Below are 20,077 nucleotides of genomic sequence, written 5' to 3'. Positions count from 1 at the left end.
AAGGGTATGTTATTTATCTGAAAGGATACACTATTTTATTAAAAGTGAAGCTATTTGATTTCATGGTGAAGTCTGCTCCGCTTGCTAGGCATTATAATAAAGATCCCATCTGATTAGTACTCCAGTTACATCTAAACTATTCGGCAGCCTCAACCATATGGTTTCAAAGGGGTTTTATACTAATTTAACTTGACAAATACCTTTACAGCTGACACTGGCAGTAGAGTAGGTATAAGAACAGATCTCTGATATGGTGCTCATAGGTTCCTCTTTCTTTATTAAAACTAGAGGTCCCTCAGCCTGGCCTGCGGACATCCCCCAAGGGGTCCTGGATTGAAAGAGGGTGCAGGCCAGGCCAAGGGACCACACTGGTGCATGATCAATAGGGGCTGGGGAGGGACTGCGTGAGGGCTCCAGGGCATGTCTGGCACATCTAGCCCAGTGCCAATTAGGGTGATCGGGGTCAGCCGGGGAGGGACTGTGGGATGTTGGCAGGCCAGGGCGGGACCACGGGAGGGCTCCAGGGTGTGTCCGGCTTGTCTCGCCCAGTCCTGATCGGCCAGACCCCAGTAGCAAGCTAACCTATGGTCAGAGCATCTGCCCACTGGTGGTCAGTGTGCATCATAGTGATTGGTCAAACGGTCAAACCGTTGGAGGGATAATTAGCATATTAGTCTTTTAGATAGATAGATAGATAGATAGATAGATAGATAGATAGATAGATAGATTCTGGTGCTATTTTCCCCAATTGCAAGTCTAGGTCAGTGTGGTAAAGATCCAAATTGTAGTTAGTGCCTTGACCCCTCTCTCCAGGCCAGCTTGCATGAGCAAGTGATCATTATTTGCTTCAGGCTCCAGGACACAAAGGCTGGTCAATACCAAATCTTATTCAAACTGAATACATTTTAAATTTTTTAAAATCCTCACCTGAGGATATTTTTCCATTAATTTTTAGAGAGAGTAGAAAAGAGAAGGAAAGACAAAGAGAAACATTGATGATGTGAGAGACACATCGACTCGTTGCCTCCTGCTTGAGCCCTGACCAGGGCCTGGGCCGGGAGGAGCCTGCAACCGAGATACATGCCCTTGACTAGAATTGAACTTAGGACCCTTCAGTTCACAGGATGGCGCTCTACCCACCGAGCCAAACCGGCGAGGGCTACATTTTAATTTTAATAATTACCTTCTGCCTCCAGAAATGTCATCAGTTTCCATTGGATATGTTACTGTTCTTTTCTTTCCTAAAATGTTTGATGCTGGACATTGTTAAAATTGCTAAATGCTACTCAATAGTGTGCTTTTTTTTTTTTAGTTATTGAAATAAAGTTTATTAAGTGAACTGCAATTAAGTACAAAATAGGGTAAAATTGTAAAGAAATATGAACTTAGAAATTGCCTATATAAAAAGATAATTAGTTAATAAACTCTCTTAGGGGAATAGAATGTACTCACAGCTTATGTTAGAAAAGTGTTGTGTAAATGAGTAACACCTATAATGGTTGATAGTCTACTTTAAAAGTTCAGTGGACAAGAGGAATATTCCCAGGGAAGTTTACTGTTTTTATGTCTGAAAAGCTCGAAGGCCTTTTTTTTGAGTGATGGGTACATTCTCTTTTGTTTTCCAAAAGCATAATCATACAGACTGATCTGGCATCACTGACATTAGTGGCTGTGTCAGTGTTTAAAGCCTGAGGCCAGCAATAGACGTTAATATATTGAAAGCCAAGCATATTTTGAAAGAGTGGTGGGCCCTTGAAGTGTGGACACTATGAATACTCTAGGAAACTAAGCAAAATCTGCAAAGGAAACAGAAATGGCTCTTTTTTTTTTTTTTTTTTACATAATCTATAAAAGTCCAATTGTGCTGCTCAAGCAAATCAAAATGATTATAGATGGCTTATGATGCAGGGATGTTGTGAGTGTGTGTGTGTATAAGCAAGCAAAATCTTTCTCTTTCCAAGAAGATATCTCTATATTCACTTAACGTGAGACCTCCGATTTCCTCAACTTGCAATCCAATTGGGAAGGTTCTCTTTTTCCATGTGTCCCCAGACATAGGCAAAGCCTGAAGGATAGTGATGCAGGCAAGGGGCCTGTGGCCCAGTTTTCACCCCCTTGGTTTTTACCTGCCTTCTGAGACCTGGCCTGGTGTGTGGTTGCTGTTTATAGTTCTGAAGTACTTTCTGTGTTTGAGTTGGCAAAAAATGTGCTTTAATTTAAAGGATTCAAGTATTTTCAATTATATGAACCCTATCAATGTCATTCTACTAAGTATCATTTAAGTGTTGGGGGTTAGGTGGGAGGAGAAGGGAAGAAGATAGACTGCAAAGACTAAGGATATAGATCCAGGTAGCTTTTACATTTTGGGGAGAATTTATGGTTTCACCTTTGAACAAAACCAGACTTTATTAATATAATTATAGTATATGCACATCTATACATCTGTCTTAATTATTCAAATATGTACCTAAACTACATTATTCTATGATATAAACTCTTAAGTATAATAAAAATATGACATACTATGTTAGTACTCTGCTAAAAATTCAAGGGTATCATCTTGGTTTTCTGATATATAAAACTAAAGCTCTGAATTGTTATAGAAATTAGCACTTCGAAATCTGAAGACACTAGCAAAAGGCATAAAAGAATTTCAATTTTAAAAAATCAAAGCCAGGCTCACTCTTCTTTGAGTACACTTGTACCCCTTTCTCAGGTGTATACCTTTGTTTCCTCTATCCTAAACTCTAAGCGTTCCAACAAGGTTTGCAACCGGGGGAGCAGTGGGCAGTGGCAGCTCATCCCAGGCTTCTCCCTGTCCCCCCATCCTGTATCCAAGGGCCTTTCCTTTGCCTCACTATCCTGAGCTTCAAGAAACTTACTTTTAAGAAAAAAAAAATCAAAGCTACCTAATATAGTATGTCTTTAAGTCTTACGGACTATAGATAGATGAAAATGATAGCCAACACTCAGCATTTTGCTTCTCATTCTACTCTCAAATCACTGACTTTCCAGAAAAACAGTAAAGTAAAACTGCATATTTCTGTTTATGTTTCTGGCCTTTGCAATGAAAATACAAAATATATATTTTCACTCTCAAGCTTAAGAACACATTTTACTTAGCAAAGAAGCCCTACCAGGTCTTGCAAACATAAATGAAACAGGGACAACAACATGCATACCTATCTTTATAAGGATCAAATTAGATAATATATGTAAACTACTAAACAAATAATAACCTAAATATTAGGTAATGTGTTCTGTTTTCACATCTCCCAAAAAACCTCAATATGAAAGTTTGATTGGGAAGTTTTCATTTTAAATAAGGCAAAAACAAATTATAGAAAACAATAGAGCTGGATAAAGGGTTTAATACCCATCACTAACAAGCACGGAGATAAGTGCTCCAGAATTACCAAATATTGTCAGCAAGACTTAAAACTTGGTAAGTTGATATAAATATAATACCATAATGCAAAACAAGAACATAATGCCATATTCAGAAAAAAATTACTGAAGGTTTATTAGAAAAACAAATCACATTTATGTCATATGACAGGGATAGGGAAGTGATTGGAAATAACTACCTGCTTCTACTACCTTATTTTATAGGAAAGAAGGCATGTCCAGAGGTGCTAAATGATTTGCCCAAACTTATCACCTAAGTCATGTTCTATTGATAAAAATAAAGCAATTTGTTTCTGAACGGAAAACATTTGCTCCTTTAAAGAATGTTTTGGCAATATTCATCTAATTATTTGGAACTTATTTTAATATAGAACAACAAACTGATTGTAAATTGCCCGTTCCTTTTACCAAGGTCATTTTTTTTAAAAAATATATTTTATTGATTTTTTACAGAGAGGAAGGGAGAGAGAGCTAGAAACATCGATGAGAGAGAAACATCCATCAGCTGCCTCCTGCACACCTCCCAATGGGGATGTGCCCGCAACCAAGGTACATGCCCTTGACTGGAATCGAACCCGGGACCCTTCAGTCCACAAGCCGACGCTCTATCCACTGAGCCAAACCGGTTTTGGCTTACCAAGGTCATTTTAACTACAATTAGAAAGTGGAAACAAAACAAAAAAACCTACATTGATAGTTACAAACATGGCAGCACATTAAAGTCACCTGGGTTACTTTTAATAGTGCATATACCTTGCTCCACTCTCCATTCAATTCAGATTTGAGCACTTTTCAAAGTTCTACATGTATTTATAATGTACAGCCAAGCTCAGTGGATAGAGCTTTGGCCTGTGGACTAAAGGGTCCAGGGTTCGATTCTGGTCAAGGGCACATGGGCTAGATCCCCAGTGGGGGGCATGGAGAAGGTAGCCAATCAATGATTCTCTCTCATCATTGATGTTTCTATCTCTCTCTCTCTCTCCCTCTCCTTCCCTCTCTGAAATCAATAAAAATATATTTAAAAAAAATACATTATAAATATATGGCCAAGGACGAGAAACACTATTCTACAAAGCCTGTTTATTCCAGAAGGTCCAGTTTGAACAGAAAAATTTAAAAATATAAGTCAAAATGTATCACTATTAATAAGACTCAAAGCTCAAGTATGGACTTCAATATATGCAAATTTTTCATCAAGCCTCAATCCTTGAATTTATCCTTTTTTTACTTTGTAAACATTTTGATGAGAACCTAATACATGTTTTAAAAATTTAAATGATAAACTCTAATCATTTCTCTTAAACTCTCTAGCTTGAATGGCAAAGATTACTCCAAAGCTGTCATTTTGTACTTCCTACATTTCCTAAACCACCCTTTCCTAAAAAGGTAGAACAAAATCTATACGTGAATGTTTGTCCTTTTTCCCTTGTGTGGGGAAAAAAAAAAAAATCACATTCTGGCTAATTCTATAGAAGACCTAGGCTGTAATACCAGAGAATTTTTATTTTTCTTTCTTTTATTTTCTCACCCACAAACAAGAAAAGTTATTTTAAAAAGAAACAATTGTTAAAAAACTGAATTATCTGAACATCACACCAAAATTTATGATTCTCTCTCATTATTGATGTTTCTATCTCTCCTTCATTCCTCTCCGAAATCAATAAAAATATATTTTAAAAAAACATATAAAAGCAAAAAGTCCAGAGGATGAAGTGATGTATTCATTTTGTCTTAACCAGGTAAAGAATTGATGCTGTAACCTTTGTTTCTTTGTGTATAGCTGTTTAGCAATTGGAATTATAAACATTCCTGTACATTATTCTATTTCACTCTAATCCAGTATCTGTGCTTACATTTAGACATTTCCTGAAGTTATTTCCTATTAGGTATAATTCAAAAGCACTATTACCGATGAGCTGCTTCATTTGATTGTTTCCCAGTAATATTATCAGCCACAAGATTAGATCTAGTAATTATATTCCTTCTTATTATATCACTCAAGATAGCTAAGGTTGTTGAGCATTAGAAAATTCTCAATAGCTTATATGAGCATACTAGCATAACCTAGCTTACATACGAATATATATCTGGAATTCATTTTATTGTCAAGCTTCATTTACATCTTTGATCTGACATTTAATGAGATTTTGAGATGATGAAAAATAAAAAGGTCTTATATTTATACCAATGTTCAATAAATTTTCATCACATATCTGCACATGACAATTTGCACATGCTGATCAGAAGTTTGCAAGTTAAGTACCACTAACCCACAGATTTCTCATTAGTTTTTTCAAAGATTTGGGATTTCATTACTATTCAATCTTAGAACTGACTTAATATCTTGTTTGCAATGATAAAGAATTTTTTAAATAATACTTTCCTTGGAAATCACTGCTCTGTCATTAAATTATCCTACTTAACAAAGCAGGATTAAGAATTTAGTCCCTGGCCCTGACTGGTTTGGCTCAGTGGATGGAGCGTCGGCCTGCGGACTGAAAGGTCCCAAGTTCGATTCCAGTCAGGGGCATGTACCTTGGTTGCGGGCACATCCCCAGTGGGAGGTGTGCAGGAGGCAGCTGATCGGTGTTTCTCTCTCATCGATGTTTGTAACTCTCTATTCCTCTCCCTTCCTCTCTGTAAAAAATCAATAAAATAAAAAAAAAAAAAAAAATTAGTCCCTGGAGAGAACCAAGATGATAGGAAGAGATTGGACAAAAATCTTACAACTATGGACGAGGACAGTGGGGGAGGAGGGTAAGGATAAGCGGTGGGGTGGGAACTGGGTGGAGGGGAGCTATGGGGGGAAAAAGAGGAACATCTGTAATAATATGAACAATAAATATTTATTAAAAAAAGAATTTAGTCCCTGTTTTTCAAAAGTGCATAAAATAATGTCTGAAAATACATAGAATTATTTAAGTAATGCAAAATAAACAGCTCTAACACTATTTGCAACACTTAAATGTTTTTCACAGATGTTACCCTTAAAACATATCCAAACAGAATGATCTATATATATAAAAGCCTAAGTGATCGGTTGAGTAGTTGACCATTTGCTATGATGCACACTGACCATCAGGGGGCAGATTCTCAATGCAGGAGCTGCCCCCTAGTGGTCAGTGCGCTCCCACAGTGGGAGGGCAGTTCAGCTGACTGACAGGCGCCAGATGCCAGGCTCACGGCTGATGAGTGCCGCTGCGGCAGCGCGATCCTCTCCCGCTGACACTCCTCCTGAGTGCCCCTCCCCCATCCAGACCGGGACCAGGATTGGGACTGGCATTGAGACTGACTGGGCGCGAACCCACGGCTGTTTCCTGGTCATGGGCATGCCAGTATCGCCCTAGGTTGGGCACATGAAGACCACAGTGGAGCCGCAGCGAGGCTACCAGGCGGCAGCAGGTGCAGTGGGGCCGGCATGAGCAGGAGTGGCGCGGTGCTCGGCCTGGGCTCAGGCTTCTCCTGGGCTGCCTGCCGCTTAGCGCACTACTACATCCCTCGGGGGTTGTTGGACTGCCGGTTTCTGCCCAATTCCACAGGCCAGGCCAAGGGATCCCCCTGGTGCAAGAATCCGTGCACCGGGCCTCTAGTATTATAATAAAGATGCCAACTCATAATACAGGATAGCTATAAGAACCTTGAGTGTCAGCAACATTAAAAATTCAATTTAGAGACTTGTCTCTGATGAACAAATTTTATAAGAAATTGTGACTTGACTAAGAAAACTGCATAAAATCAAGTTGCTATAAAAATCCAGGAGGACAGGAATTAAAAAACAGATTAATAAAAAATTCATAAAGATCAATGTATTTCTATCAGAAAATAATTTTTTACAGATTTCAGAAAAGTTTCCTCTAATAAAATTTTGTAGAAATAAAATTATATTCATATCTCCTATCATGAATAATCAAAGGTCTTCTTAACTAGAGTGCTGGGAAGCAAGATATTCATAGTCATAATAAATTTTAAAGCCACAAAATCTTGGCATGCTCTGTCTCTTGGGAGCACACCTGTGCCTTTCCCTCAGACACATTACCTCTGCCTTTCCCTCTCTTAAGCTCCAAGGGCCCTTCTTTTGCTTCTGAAATTTGTTTCCTGAACCTGCCCAGTCCACCTGGCTCACTTCAACTACCTCTCTAATTTTCTATATAAACTTTCTCTTATAATTTGGGAAAAAAGCTACAAGATCTTATATGTATTTTCAGTTAATTTTTACTCATGTTAATGAAGTTTTTGCTCATATGCCTCGTTTTCAAAAATTATATTTTTTCAGTGAATAGACCTATTTTCTCCCACCTTTAAACTCAGACTTGGGATTTGTTTACTCCCTGAAAATGTCATGTGTGTAATTAAGAATGGTAGATGCGTAACTTATTTTTACAATAGGTATTGTCATTGATAACTGATGATTACTTTTCATAATTTACAATCCATTTATATATTTTTATTGTTCTCAGGAGAAGTAAAAATGTTCTTAGCTTACACACTAGAAATTAGGAGTCCTATAGTATTTTAATGGGCACAACTGAAGTTAATATTTAGGACAAAAGGTCCTATTGTTTTCATTTACTAATTTATTAAGCAAAAATATAATTTTTTTCAAGGAGGTACACAATCTGAATACTCATAAAATATAAATTTCAAAGGTAAATGATAACTCATACTATCATGTTAAAAGACAAACTGACCTTTGTGTCACAAACTTATATACTATTATAATGTGGAATGAAGCATAAAACTTTTGCTACTTCAAATATATAGTTTTAATTTTATATACATATTTTTAATTGATTTGAGAGAGAGGAAAGGAGAAAGGGAGAGAAACATTGATTGGTTGCCTCCTGTTGGCACCCCCATAGGGAATCAAACGCGCAACCTGGTTATGTGCCATAACCGGAAATTGAACCTGCCATCTTTCAGTGTACGGAAAAACACACCAAAATCCAACTGAGGCACACTGGCGAGGGCTGCTAATTGGATTTTTTAAATAATGATTTTTTAAAATAGTTCCTGCTATTTGAAAAAGATGACATTAAACAATAATGTCATAAAATAAGAATTTTAAAAATTAGAATTCTGAGGCCAATTTTCTGTTAGAAAGTTAGAAAAACCTAACATTATACCAGAGGGAATAGGGGTTGAGAAAATAGTAAGCAGTAAAAGGAGTCAAATATATGGAGATGAAAGATTTGACTTTGAGTGGTGGGCACACAATTTAAAATATAGATGATGAATCATAGAATTGTATACTTGAATATATATAATTTTATTAACTAGTCACCCCAATAAACTTAAAAATATATATAACACTCGGCTGGTGTGGCTTAGTTGTTGAGTGTCAACCCATGAACCAGAAGGTCATGGTTCAATTCCCCATCAGGGAACATGCCCGGGTTTCAGGTTCAATCCCCATCACAAGGCATGTAGGAGGCAGACTATCAATGATTCTCTCTCATCATTGATGTTTCTATCTCTCTCCTCTCTCTGAAATCAATAAAAATATATACGTTACATATATGTGTATATATAAACAATGGCAACAGACAAAAGATAACATTTTAAGAACACAAGTGGATGATAGACATTTTCTTCCCTTCATGCAATATTTTGGAAGATTCTATCAGAAACTGACAATTAAAATTAAAATTGAGGTACTCGGTTAAAGCACTCTGTATATAGTACTTTTCTTCTAATACTCAAGGAATTTACTGATCAGAATTCAATATATAATTAGATAATTCAAAGTAACAGTTCCAATATGAGTTTTATCCTACAAATAAAAGACAAAGTGCTCTAACTTATTAGGCCAAAAATGCTTTATTAAATGAAATTACAAATGCTATTACAATTTAAAACCCTAAATGCAACTTAAGGGTTTTCCCAGCATTGTTTTATGCTTAAAAGTCAAATATACGGAAATAATGTATAATCAGAGGCCTAAATTAAATTTTTTCTGGCATAACAAATTCCAACAAAATTATAAGTTTTGTTATTCTAACAAAAATATTTACCACTATGTACTTTAGAAATGTAAAAACAAAATACAGAAATCAGCACCACATAAATACTAACTAAACAGAAGCAAAAGTGAAAACAGAATGCAGTGCAAGCCAGCAAACCCTTACTGCCAGATTGAAATAAGAAGGATATGCTAATAGTTGGTAGGAATACCTGATGTGTCAGTATTCTACGTGGGATGTTTGTTTTTGGTTTTTTAAAAAGATCTGAATTTCATGACAAACATCTCATTTTAAAATAAAGCAAAATTTTAGGCACAAAAGTGTTCTGTATTCTGAATTTGCCTTTTGGTGAACAATGATGAATGCTACTACCACTTTGGTCCTTGGGACAGAGGTTACTTGTCAGCTACGTAACCATCAATGAAAGTGCACGAAGAGAACACGAATGAGTTAAGTTTGATACAGCTGACAATAAAATGCACAAGGTAATGTGGTACTTTAGCATAAGTGAGAGTCTGAATTTAAAATACAATTTTCTATAAATGAAAGTAACTGTTTTACAGTTTCTAGGATGACTGGTTTCTTAATTCAAAATGATTATCTGAATCAGAATACAGTATATTGTCAAAAAAGGACATGCTTTGCAACATTAGAGTGATCTGATATATATATCATGGAGAATAAAATGAAAAATGTCCTCAACCTTTTATCTTAGAAACAGAAGACCAGCATTTTGTTATTTGATATTTTCTGGTATTAAGATTTGATCTGGTATCATGTACTAAGAGGCTATCCCACCTTTAGTAAAATTATTTTAAATATTACAAGCCTATAAGCCACATACATATAATATGAAGTTTATTTTACACAGTACCTCTTAAGGAAAATAGTGAGATCATCAAACATGGGATTAAATAATAAGTGTGGCATCCAAGCCATACTTTCTGGGTAAGTAACAAACATTTCAAAAATTTTCCCACAACCAGAGGTGTGCTTAAAGGGATAGCTAACCTGATTCGGAATCACTGCTGTCTGAAGAAACTGAATCGCTGCTACTACTTTCAGACTCTGATGAACTGCTGCTGCTGTCACTCAATCGGGAACCAATTCCAACAACAGCTGTGGATGATGGCGTTTTCTTAGCTACAAAATAGGGAAACACATTGAAATGCCAGTAGGTGTCCCCCCAAAATGTATACACACTTTAAATGTATATACACTAATAGCTCAATTTTGAAAATGAAATATATTTTAATAAACATAGCCTATATAATTATTCAAAGTGTGTATATACATTTTTGGGGGACACCCCATAGTCACAGGAACATTTGAAAATGACCACCTACATTTTATTTGGCATTTTCTGGAATTTAACTGATTATTGACATCCAGTAATCGCTTTTCTAACTCCTGTTTTTTCTGTGCATGAAATTCTTCATTTGACTTCATTATTTTCTTACCTGTGTGATTTAGGACAAAAGTAAAAGAGTGAGCAAACTTAAAACTACCGAACATCAGAATGTTATCTACTCGCATATAGAAATACCTACCACGAGGTTTTAGTGGTCTTTTTCTTAGACATGCAGCAACATATTTTTCTAGTTCTCTCAGTGTTGTTGTTTTCAGTGTTTCAAAGTCTATCTCTATCTCCTCATGGTTGGAATTTCTCAGTGAAGGTTCTCTTGAATGTATTATATGAACAACTTTTCCAAGTTTATCTCCAGGGAGTTTGTTTATATCCAAACTTAACCGCCTTTTCTCATCATGGCTCATAGGTTTAGCATTATCTTCATCCTCAGATTTCAGAGCCAACACTGGTTGTTGCCTCTTCTTTGGCTCACTGCAACAAAAATTAAATTTAGTCAAATCTATTTTACAATATATAAAAGCCTAAGTGACTGTTATAACCGAACAACAGGTCAACCAGTCGCTATGATGTGCACTGACCACCAGGGGGCACACGCTCAACCCAGGAACTGCCCCCTGGTGGTCAGTGCACTCCCATAGCCAACCTCCCATGGCCAGCCAACCTCCTGCGGTCCCTCCCACAGTGGTCTGCCCCCCAAGCCGGCTGGCCAACCTCCCACGGTCCCTCTCCCCGTCTCTCCCCCTGGATGGAAGGCCCTGATCAGCCTGGCCCCAATTGGGACTCGGCAAGATGGCCCCGATAGGCCCTGTTCACCGGTGAGGCCTAGGGACCCCAACAGTGCATGAATTCAGGCACTGAGCCTCTAGTTTTACATAATATTCTTTTAATAAGGCATCATGAAAGATACTTACTTGCTCTTGGATTTCTCCTTTGATTTCATTTGCTTAAACTTCTTTCTTGGATTTTCATCTGTGTTATTAACCTTTTCTTTTTTCTTTTCCTGTTTAGATTTGTCATTTTTTTTCTTTAGCTTATGGTGTGGCACTTGGGATAGAACCTGCAGTTGCTGATGAACAGCTTTAAGCTGATAAAGGAAAAATTCAATAATAATTAAGTAAATTAAAGATACTAGAAAAAAAATGATGCACTCAAAAGTCAAGAGTATCCTTCACATTATATTTTAAACTCGTTTAATATAACTTTTCTCTTGGGTTCTAATTTCATTTCATGAATTCATTATATTGAATTACAAACACTATCTATCATGTGCTCACCCTATAAGCTTAAATATTCATCTAAATGAGACCAAGGAATAATTAATATTTCAGGTAGTCTTAAGTTTTAAATAATTGATTTTTCAGGCTTTAGCTTAGAGCAGCTTAACATTTTATCATAAGAGGTAGCAAATATTAAAGATATCATCCATAAAATATCTCTGATTATGATATACAGTATAAGCCATTTCAAAGCAAATTAGCTCACTGTGGTTAAAAATATAAATAGCCCTGGCTGGTTTGGCTAACTGGATAGAGTGTTGACCTGTAGACTGAAGGGTCCTGCGTTTGATTCCTGGTCAGGGCACATGCCTGGGTTGCGGGCTCGATCCCCAGTAGGGGCTGTACAGGAGGCAGCTGATCAATGACTCTCTCTCATCATTAATGTTTCTCTCTCTCTCTCTCTCTCTCTCTCTCTCGCTCCCCCTTTGTCTCTGAAATCAATAAAAATATATTTTAAAAAGTAAAATAAAATAAAAATATAAATAACAGGATTTTAAGATATAGATGTTTTAGTAGAAAAGAATATTAAACATTATAAATGTGTCAATAGGTAAATAGAGTTATAGTTGCTAAGTGATCTAGATATAACAGCTTTTAATCTACACAATGGATTTTATAATAGACCAAATTCATGCCCTGTTGGGGTCCCTCGGCCTGGTCAGCAATTGGGGCCGATTGGGGCTGGCGGGCCAGGGCAGGACCGCAGAAGGGCTCCAGCACATCTCACCCAGTCCCCCAGCAGCAAGCTAACCTACCGGTTGGAGTGTCTGCCCCCTGGTGGTCAGTGTGCGTCATAGTGATGATGGAACAGTTGAATGAATGGTCGAATGAGCGGTCAGACACTTAGCATATTACACTTTTATTATATAGGAAGGATCAGCAGCAACAGCTCATATAAATACAAAAACTTGTATCAATACACTTAGCTACCTGTTTCTGAAGCTTTGCAAGACACTGAGCTTGGTCATCTTCAGAATCACCAGAAGAGTTATCTTCAGAGGAAGTTTCAGTACTGCTTTCTCTACCAAGGGGCTTTGTGGTATCTGTTTTGATATTATATACAGGCTTACTCTCAACAGGTTCATCTGGGATCTTCGCAAAATGCATTTCAAAAACATCCTATAATGGAAAATTAGACTGTTAAGTTTTTCTGCATTTTTTATTTAATGCAGCACTGTCCCCTTTTAACAAAAGCTACATTTTTGTGTCATATTTTTATGACAATCTGGTTTTCCTTGTGGTCATCATTTTGTAATATATACATTTATCAGGTCATTATGTGCACAACTTAAAACATATACAGCGTTACATGCCAATTATATCTCCATAAAACTAGATAACAATGACCAGAAGAAGAAATATAAGACTCAAGCTTACCCTCCAGCCAACCATAGCAACATTTCTCACTTTTTTCAGGTAAGGTAGACCAAGTTATATTGGGAATCTTCTTTCACAGATCTCCTGTCCTGTGGTTGGCGTATCTATCAGTCTACTGCTTCCCAATAGTTCAGCCTCAAAAGTCCTTAGGTCTTTCCTTTAGTGGGATATAGGCTCCAGTGAACCCTATCTCAGATATCTACTATCCTCTCTTCACTAACATTTTCCCCAATATCCTCTACATGCTGGGCACTTCATGAAAAGATTTGCTACTAAAGGATGCTATACCTCAAAAAATAAACAATCCCACCAATTTAAAAATTATACTTTACTACTTGAGTGTTATTCTTTATCTCTTGAGTTATGGTTCTAAAATTTCCAAACTATATTCAGAGGAAATTCACTTTCAGAGCACAAGTAACAACTTACCTGGAGCATTCTTGCCATTGTCACTACTTCATGATCTGGAGGATTGTATCTGTAGCAATTCATGAACATTAATCTAACATCTGCAGCAAATTCATATGCATCCTTATATTCTTGGTTGTCCATTTTTCTCTAAGTAAGTGAAAAATTACAGGATTCACAAGCAGCTCAATAATAATTTGACCACCTATATTAAGTGTTTAGAGATAAGGAAGGAGGGCATTACAAGTAAAAAAAAAAAAAAAAAAAAAAAAGGAACAAAATCACAAAAGCAGGAAAACAAGATGTTTTCAGATAATCTTGCATAGACAAGTTTGATCATAGAAAAGCAGTGAAAAGAGCACCTAAATCTAAGGTGTATATTACAACTATCCTAGGAATGAAGACATTTAAAAATGAACAGAAAAGAAATTATCAGCAAGGGTTACATTTTTAGGTAGCTACATATGAAGTATATAGAAGAATGAGGATGTAGAGTAGCCAGTTGGGCAGACACTATAAAATAAAAACTACCAACAGACAAGTAAATCCTTTAGACTGCAAAACGTGTGTATTAATGAACAATTCATAAACAAATATAAAAGGCTAATAAACAAATGTAACATGCCAGACCTCATTTGTAATTGAAGAAATGCAAAACAAAAGCATGAAATAATTTTTTGCCTATCAGATCATTGGAGATTGGAATGTGCTCTGACTGGGATCATAGAATTTAACTCCCTACCTTTTAGTGTACAGGATAACTCCAACCAACTGAGCCATAGTGTCTGAAGCTAAAAAGTTACTTTTAAAAAAAGAATAAAGACAAAATATAGACACCTAAGCCCTCGTGGAATAGCCACAATGTTTTCACTTTTGTGAAAAGAAAAAAACTGAGAGGGAAAAGTAAGATGAAAAAAATGAGGGTAAACACAAAATTTAGTAACATGTTAATAAACTTGAAGTTGATGTTACAAAATAAAATAAAACTGTGTGTTAAATAAAAACCAAACTTCTAGACCAGTGATTTTTCAGCCAGTGTTCGGTGGCACACTAGTGTACCACAAGATTTTTATTTTAAATATATTTTATTGATTTTTTACAGAGAGGAAGGGAGAGGGATAGAGAGTTAGAAACATTGATGAGAGAGAAACATCAATCAGCTGCCTTCTGCACATGTGCCCACAACCAAGGTACATGCCCTTGACGGGAATCGAACATGGGACCCTTTAGTCCATAGGCTGATGCTCTCCACTGAGCCAAACCGGTCAGGGCAGCCAAAAGAATTTTTAAAACATACAATACCTAATTACTTATCAGGAGCACTGACCTCTTTTCCTTTAGATTGTCAAGTGAAAAAATGACAACAGCTAACACAAGAATAGCCATTGGTGTGAATGAATAAAACTCATACCTATTTTTCTTTTGTGAGATGGGCAAGATATATAGGGCATTTTTTTGGGCTCAGTTGGTTAGAGCATTGTCCTGTACACCGAAAGGTATGTGCTGATCAGAGTCCATACCTAGGTTTTGGATTCAATCACTAATTGGGACATACTCATGGGAATCAACCAATTGATTTTTCTCTCTCCCTCTCTCTCTAAAATAAACATCCTCAGGTGAGGAAAAAAATTATTGAATATATAATGAGATAATGTTTATAATATAGTAAATGAAAATTCAGGGTATAGTTATATACTATAACTCAAATATTATAGGAAAGAACCATATATTTGATTTGAAGAAAATAAAAAGATATACTTTTAAATGTTCCCGTGATTCATGCCTGGTGGTGAGACTACTGGTGATTTAAATTTTCTTCATCATTTTCTGAATTTAAAATTTCTTTACAAGGACACAATCACTTTTATAATCAGGAAAAGAACTCCCTCCTATTAAGACATTTACCTTGATAGTTCCAAGATCCATCGGATTTTTCACAATATCATAGTAGTTATGGAGTCCCAATGCATTAACATCAACAGGATTATAAAAGGGCCATGCATATGAAAAGTGCTTCTTTGCAAACAGTTCTTTCAGAATCTCACTACAGTGCCTTAATGGTTCGGTTACTTTAACTTTATATTGTTGCTGAGAATTCGGCAAAACATTCTTCCCTCCACTTTCTTTTACGGGTGGCATTTTTGCTGTTTTTTTTTCTGTAAGTGCTGGGGAAGGTTCACCACTTGCTTTAACTACTAAAGTTGTAGGAGTTGTTGTATCTGCTTTCCTCTTTACACCCTTTGTAACCTAAAACAAAACAATTCAACAACAAAACTATAAGGTGAAATTCAGAGCAACAGTTTTCTTAAAAAACAAAGGTAAGGATTATTAGCACCAAGTCTTGCACATATTAAATATTAGTAAAAGTTATTTTCTCTTTTATAGACAAAATAAGTAATTTACACATTTTCTTCCCACACCCCAAGAATTCTCTTGTGCAAACCTTTGAGACCAATGAAAAATAGAAGAAAAAAAGTCAGTTATACCAAAAGTTTTTGAATACCTGAAATCAGCTAGAGTGTATGAATTTTAAAAGAAAATTATTTGCCCCCCAAATTGTGAGTAAATAAGTTACATCATACACACACACACACACACACACACACACAAAAGAAACTACAAAGATTCTAAACCAGTTCAAATCCTACCTAAGAAATCTCCAAAATTTGGTTCACATGTAAGTTTCTGTTCACAACATGTATACAGACAACAAGATTGACCACTGTAAACTAAAGGTCAATTTTCATATTAATTTTTTAAAGTATAGACATCACAACAATCAAACTTACACTCAACTATTTTAAAGCTACAGTAAACTTACCTGGGCCACTGTTTGTGAGGTAGAGTTGGGTGGAGCACCTTGTGCCATATTTAAAGGAGAAGTAGATGTTTCAGGAAATACAGAGGGACTCACTTGCTGCTTAAATACTTTTTCTGATCCTTTAGGAGACTGTTTTTCTTTAACAGAAGAAACCGCTACATTCTGTTGAGTGCCTGGTAAAGTGTGAACCAATATTTGAGTAAAATATAAAACTAAGATATATTTCTCTTAGTATTTTACATTAATTCATTTAATTCAACTTTTTAGCAATATAAACATGGCACCTTCCCACTCCCCCTTTACACCCTCCCACACACACCTGTTGAATAGTGTTAGACCAATTTAGATTTAGCAAAGACTTCAAAACCTGTTATTAATGGTGGGCTTATCAATTTTACTCAAAACGATGTGTAACATAAACTCAGACTAACAGACAGGTGGTAGTAAACACAAGCAAAAATTTCAGACATCTTGGAGACACACACACACACACACACACACACACACACACACACACTCATACATATGAAAGAGAAAGAGAACATAAACTTCTGGCTTACCTTTCTTTATTCTTTCCTTACCACCCACAACTTGCTCTACTTTTGGCATCTGTAATAATTTCTGTTTAAATAAATTCTCTAGAGCTTGTACCATAAGAACAATGTCATCTCCAGGCTACAAAATATATAAAATATGCCATAAGGTTACACAGTATGGTCACTGTTACCAAGTACTTCTTAATTGTACTTAAATCCATTGGGTTTTTTAATAATGGTATATTAATCCAATGGTTTTCAAGAAGACATTACAAATATTAGTACCAAGTTTCTATAAGTCAGGCTATCTTATAGAAGGTAGTAACAGCACTCACTCTTTGTCTATCACTTCTAAATTAAGTTTAGAAAAAAAGTGTAGCAGCTCATATTTTAAATTCTAACTTCCTACCCCTTTAATTCTAAAAAGGACCCAAGATGCCTTCTGAGCATTAGAGTTACAACTCAACCAATCCCACTAATATAAAAGGTATTAGAAATTAAAATTTCTACCTCACAAATAGGTTACAAAACTTATTCATGGCTATGCAAATTACTTGACTTGTCCCAATTCAGTTTTCAGTTAACTAAACAATAAAATGACATTATTGAACTCAATTTTTTTTTAATATATTTTTATTGATATTTTACAGAGAGGAAGGGAGAGGGATAGAGAGCTAGAAACATCGATCAGCTGCCTCCTGCACACCTCCCACTGGGGATGTGCCCGCAACCAAGGTACATGCCCTTGACCGGAATCGAACCCGGGACCCTTCAGTCCGCAGGCCGACGCTCTATCCACTGAGCCAAACCGGTTTTGGCTGAACTCAATTTTTAAATCGTAACTACTTTGCTTTACTTCACTACTGAGGGGGGGAAAAAAAACCTCAAATAAATTACAAAGCAAAAGTCTAAAGCCAAGAACACTTATTTCTAAGTTAGGGAGCTCAGGAGAATTACTGAACTTTATTTTTAAATGTTCAATATGAAATTGTTAACTTAACAATAGGGAATTGTTAAATTAAAATGCAATTGCCAATGTACTTTGTATCAATGGTTCTGAATTTAAAAAAATGACATTGGCTAATAGTCTTAAATCTTTTAAACATATGAAGTGGCACTGATAATTACCTTGGGAAGCAAATAAAAACCTCTATTACCTTTCTGTGTCACTAGTGATTTTGAATAAATAGAACATAAGTTTAAAAATGATTAGATATCACAGAAGAGTTAGGAATCCAATTTCATGGATGAAATGTGAAGATTATGTTCAAAATGACCACATATATTATCAAACAAGCTAGTGCATTAACAGATGCAAATACTACTACTGGGATATAACAGAGAATGTGTCTGATCTTAAATTTGTCATGAAGTTTGTAATTTGTTTAGCTTCTTAGGTTATGGCCAGGGATTCACAACATGAAAATCTAAACAAGATTAGTATATAATGAGGTTTATCATTTTATAACTAAAATGGCAGAAGTGCGTTGGAGAATATTTTGAAATAATACTTTACTCACAAAAGCCAGCTATCATTGGCATTTCATTTTTAAAAGCATAATAAGTCATTACAGCTATTTAGAAAAAAATATAGCAAATAGATTAAACAAATACTGATAGGTAAAAATTAGGAAAACTGGTAAAAAAAAATCATTATCCTTAAAAGTACGTAAAATACCCCAAATCAAGACTTGATATCTGAAATAGCTCACTTGTTTATACACATCTCCTATATGTAACAGCATAGAATCAGCAAGCATAAGGCTTACATACCTTGTTGTATAGATAACAATTCGAGAACATCGTTCTGAAGTCTTCGATGCATTCTGAAGCCTGCATATAATACTTATTTTCCAAGCGCTTCTTAATTGTACTTAAATCCATTGGGTTTTTGATAATGGTGTAATAATCCTATAGTTTTCAAAAAGACATTACAAATGTTAGTATTAATGAATGAACTACAACAATTGGCACACAAAGAAATTTAAGGAATGCCATAATCTGGAAACCAAAACCATCAGTTATGAGAAATAAGTCTGATTGTCATGGCATTATTTTTCAGAGGGGAAAAAATCATTAAAAATAACAAACACAAGAATATAAAAGTAGAATCATACTGGAAAATAAAAAGGGCATGAAGAAAAATAAACTAGTATTTATCGACTCTGAGAGATCCAGAGTGTAATCCCAGTTCCATGATTTACTCTCTATTTTACACATTACTTAGCCCTTCTGTTATAAGATGGCTAAAAATTCCTAAAGTTGAATCCTATTTGTGATGCAACAATCTGCCAGGAACTGTCAAGAGCGACATTCATGACAACCCACATTAAAAAGTGACGCCCGCTGTTTTGGCTTAGTGGATAGAGCATCAGCCTGCTCTGTTGGTTCCCGGTTCAATTCTGGTCAAGGGCACATATCTTAGTTGCAGGCAACCAATCGATATGTCTCCCTCACATCAATGTTTCTCTCTCTGTCTTTTCCCTGCCCCTCCCTACCACTCTCTCTAAAAATCAATGGAAAAATATCCTTGGATGAGGACTAACAAAATAAAAGTCAAGTGACATAAGCTATAACAAGAAAGCATGTACTATAATTTAACACAAACTACTAAAACAATAATTTCAATACTCAGAAAAATGAGCTTTGTTGTTTAGGAAAAAATACTCATTGGGGTATTCTTCAGTGGCGTTGAATAAATCAGGTGCTTATTAAATATCTCCATATATAAAAGGCAAATATGCAGTGTCCCCTCAGGATTTCCACTGGGAGAAAGGGAATTCGATCGCTTGCTATGAAGTGCACTGACCACCAGGGGGTGACACGGAACATGGCAGGCGACCAGAAAAGGGGGCGGGGGTATGTGCTTAAGGAGCAAGGGAAGGAGGAGACGGGGAGGTGGGGAACCTGATTGGCCCTGA

At 36.0% G+C, this 20,077-nt stretch overlaps 1 protein-coding gene across 1 annotated transcript in view; it reads right to left on the bottom strand.

The window, feature by feature from the left end:
• The window catches only part of BRDT (bromodomain testis associated), a gene marked incomplete at both ends in the record, with an annotated part of 35,469 nt that overhangs the window by 15,064 nt on the left and 328 nt on the right, over positions 1-20,077 (bottom strand). Inside the window, 10 exon segments of the mRNA XM_080654652.1 lie at positions 10,380-10,511; positions 10,715-10,828; positions 10,919-11,208; positions 11,649-11,821; positions 12,945-13,133; positions 13,821-13,949; positions 15,705-16,046; positions 16,621-16,793; positions 17,181-17,295; positions 18,930-19,067. Coding sequence (XP_080510778.1) covers positions 10,380-10,511; positions 10,715-10,828; positions 10,919-11,208; positions 11,649-11,821; positions 12,945-13,133; positions 13,821-13,949; positions 15,705-16,046; positions 16,621-16,793; positions 17,181-17,295; positions 18,930-19,067 — 1,795 coding nt within the window.

This window comes from Plecotus auritus, assembly GCF_963455305.1.
Source record: "Plecotus auritus genome assembly, chromosome: 2".
NCBI classification, from domain to species: Eukaryota; Metazoa; Chordata; class Mammalia; order Chiroptera; family Vespertilionidae; genus Plecotus; species Plecotus auritus.
The sequence above is the reverse complement of the archived record's forward strand: the minus strand, read 5'-3'. Positions and strand labels throughout refer to the sequence as shown.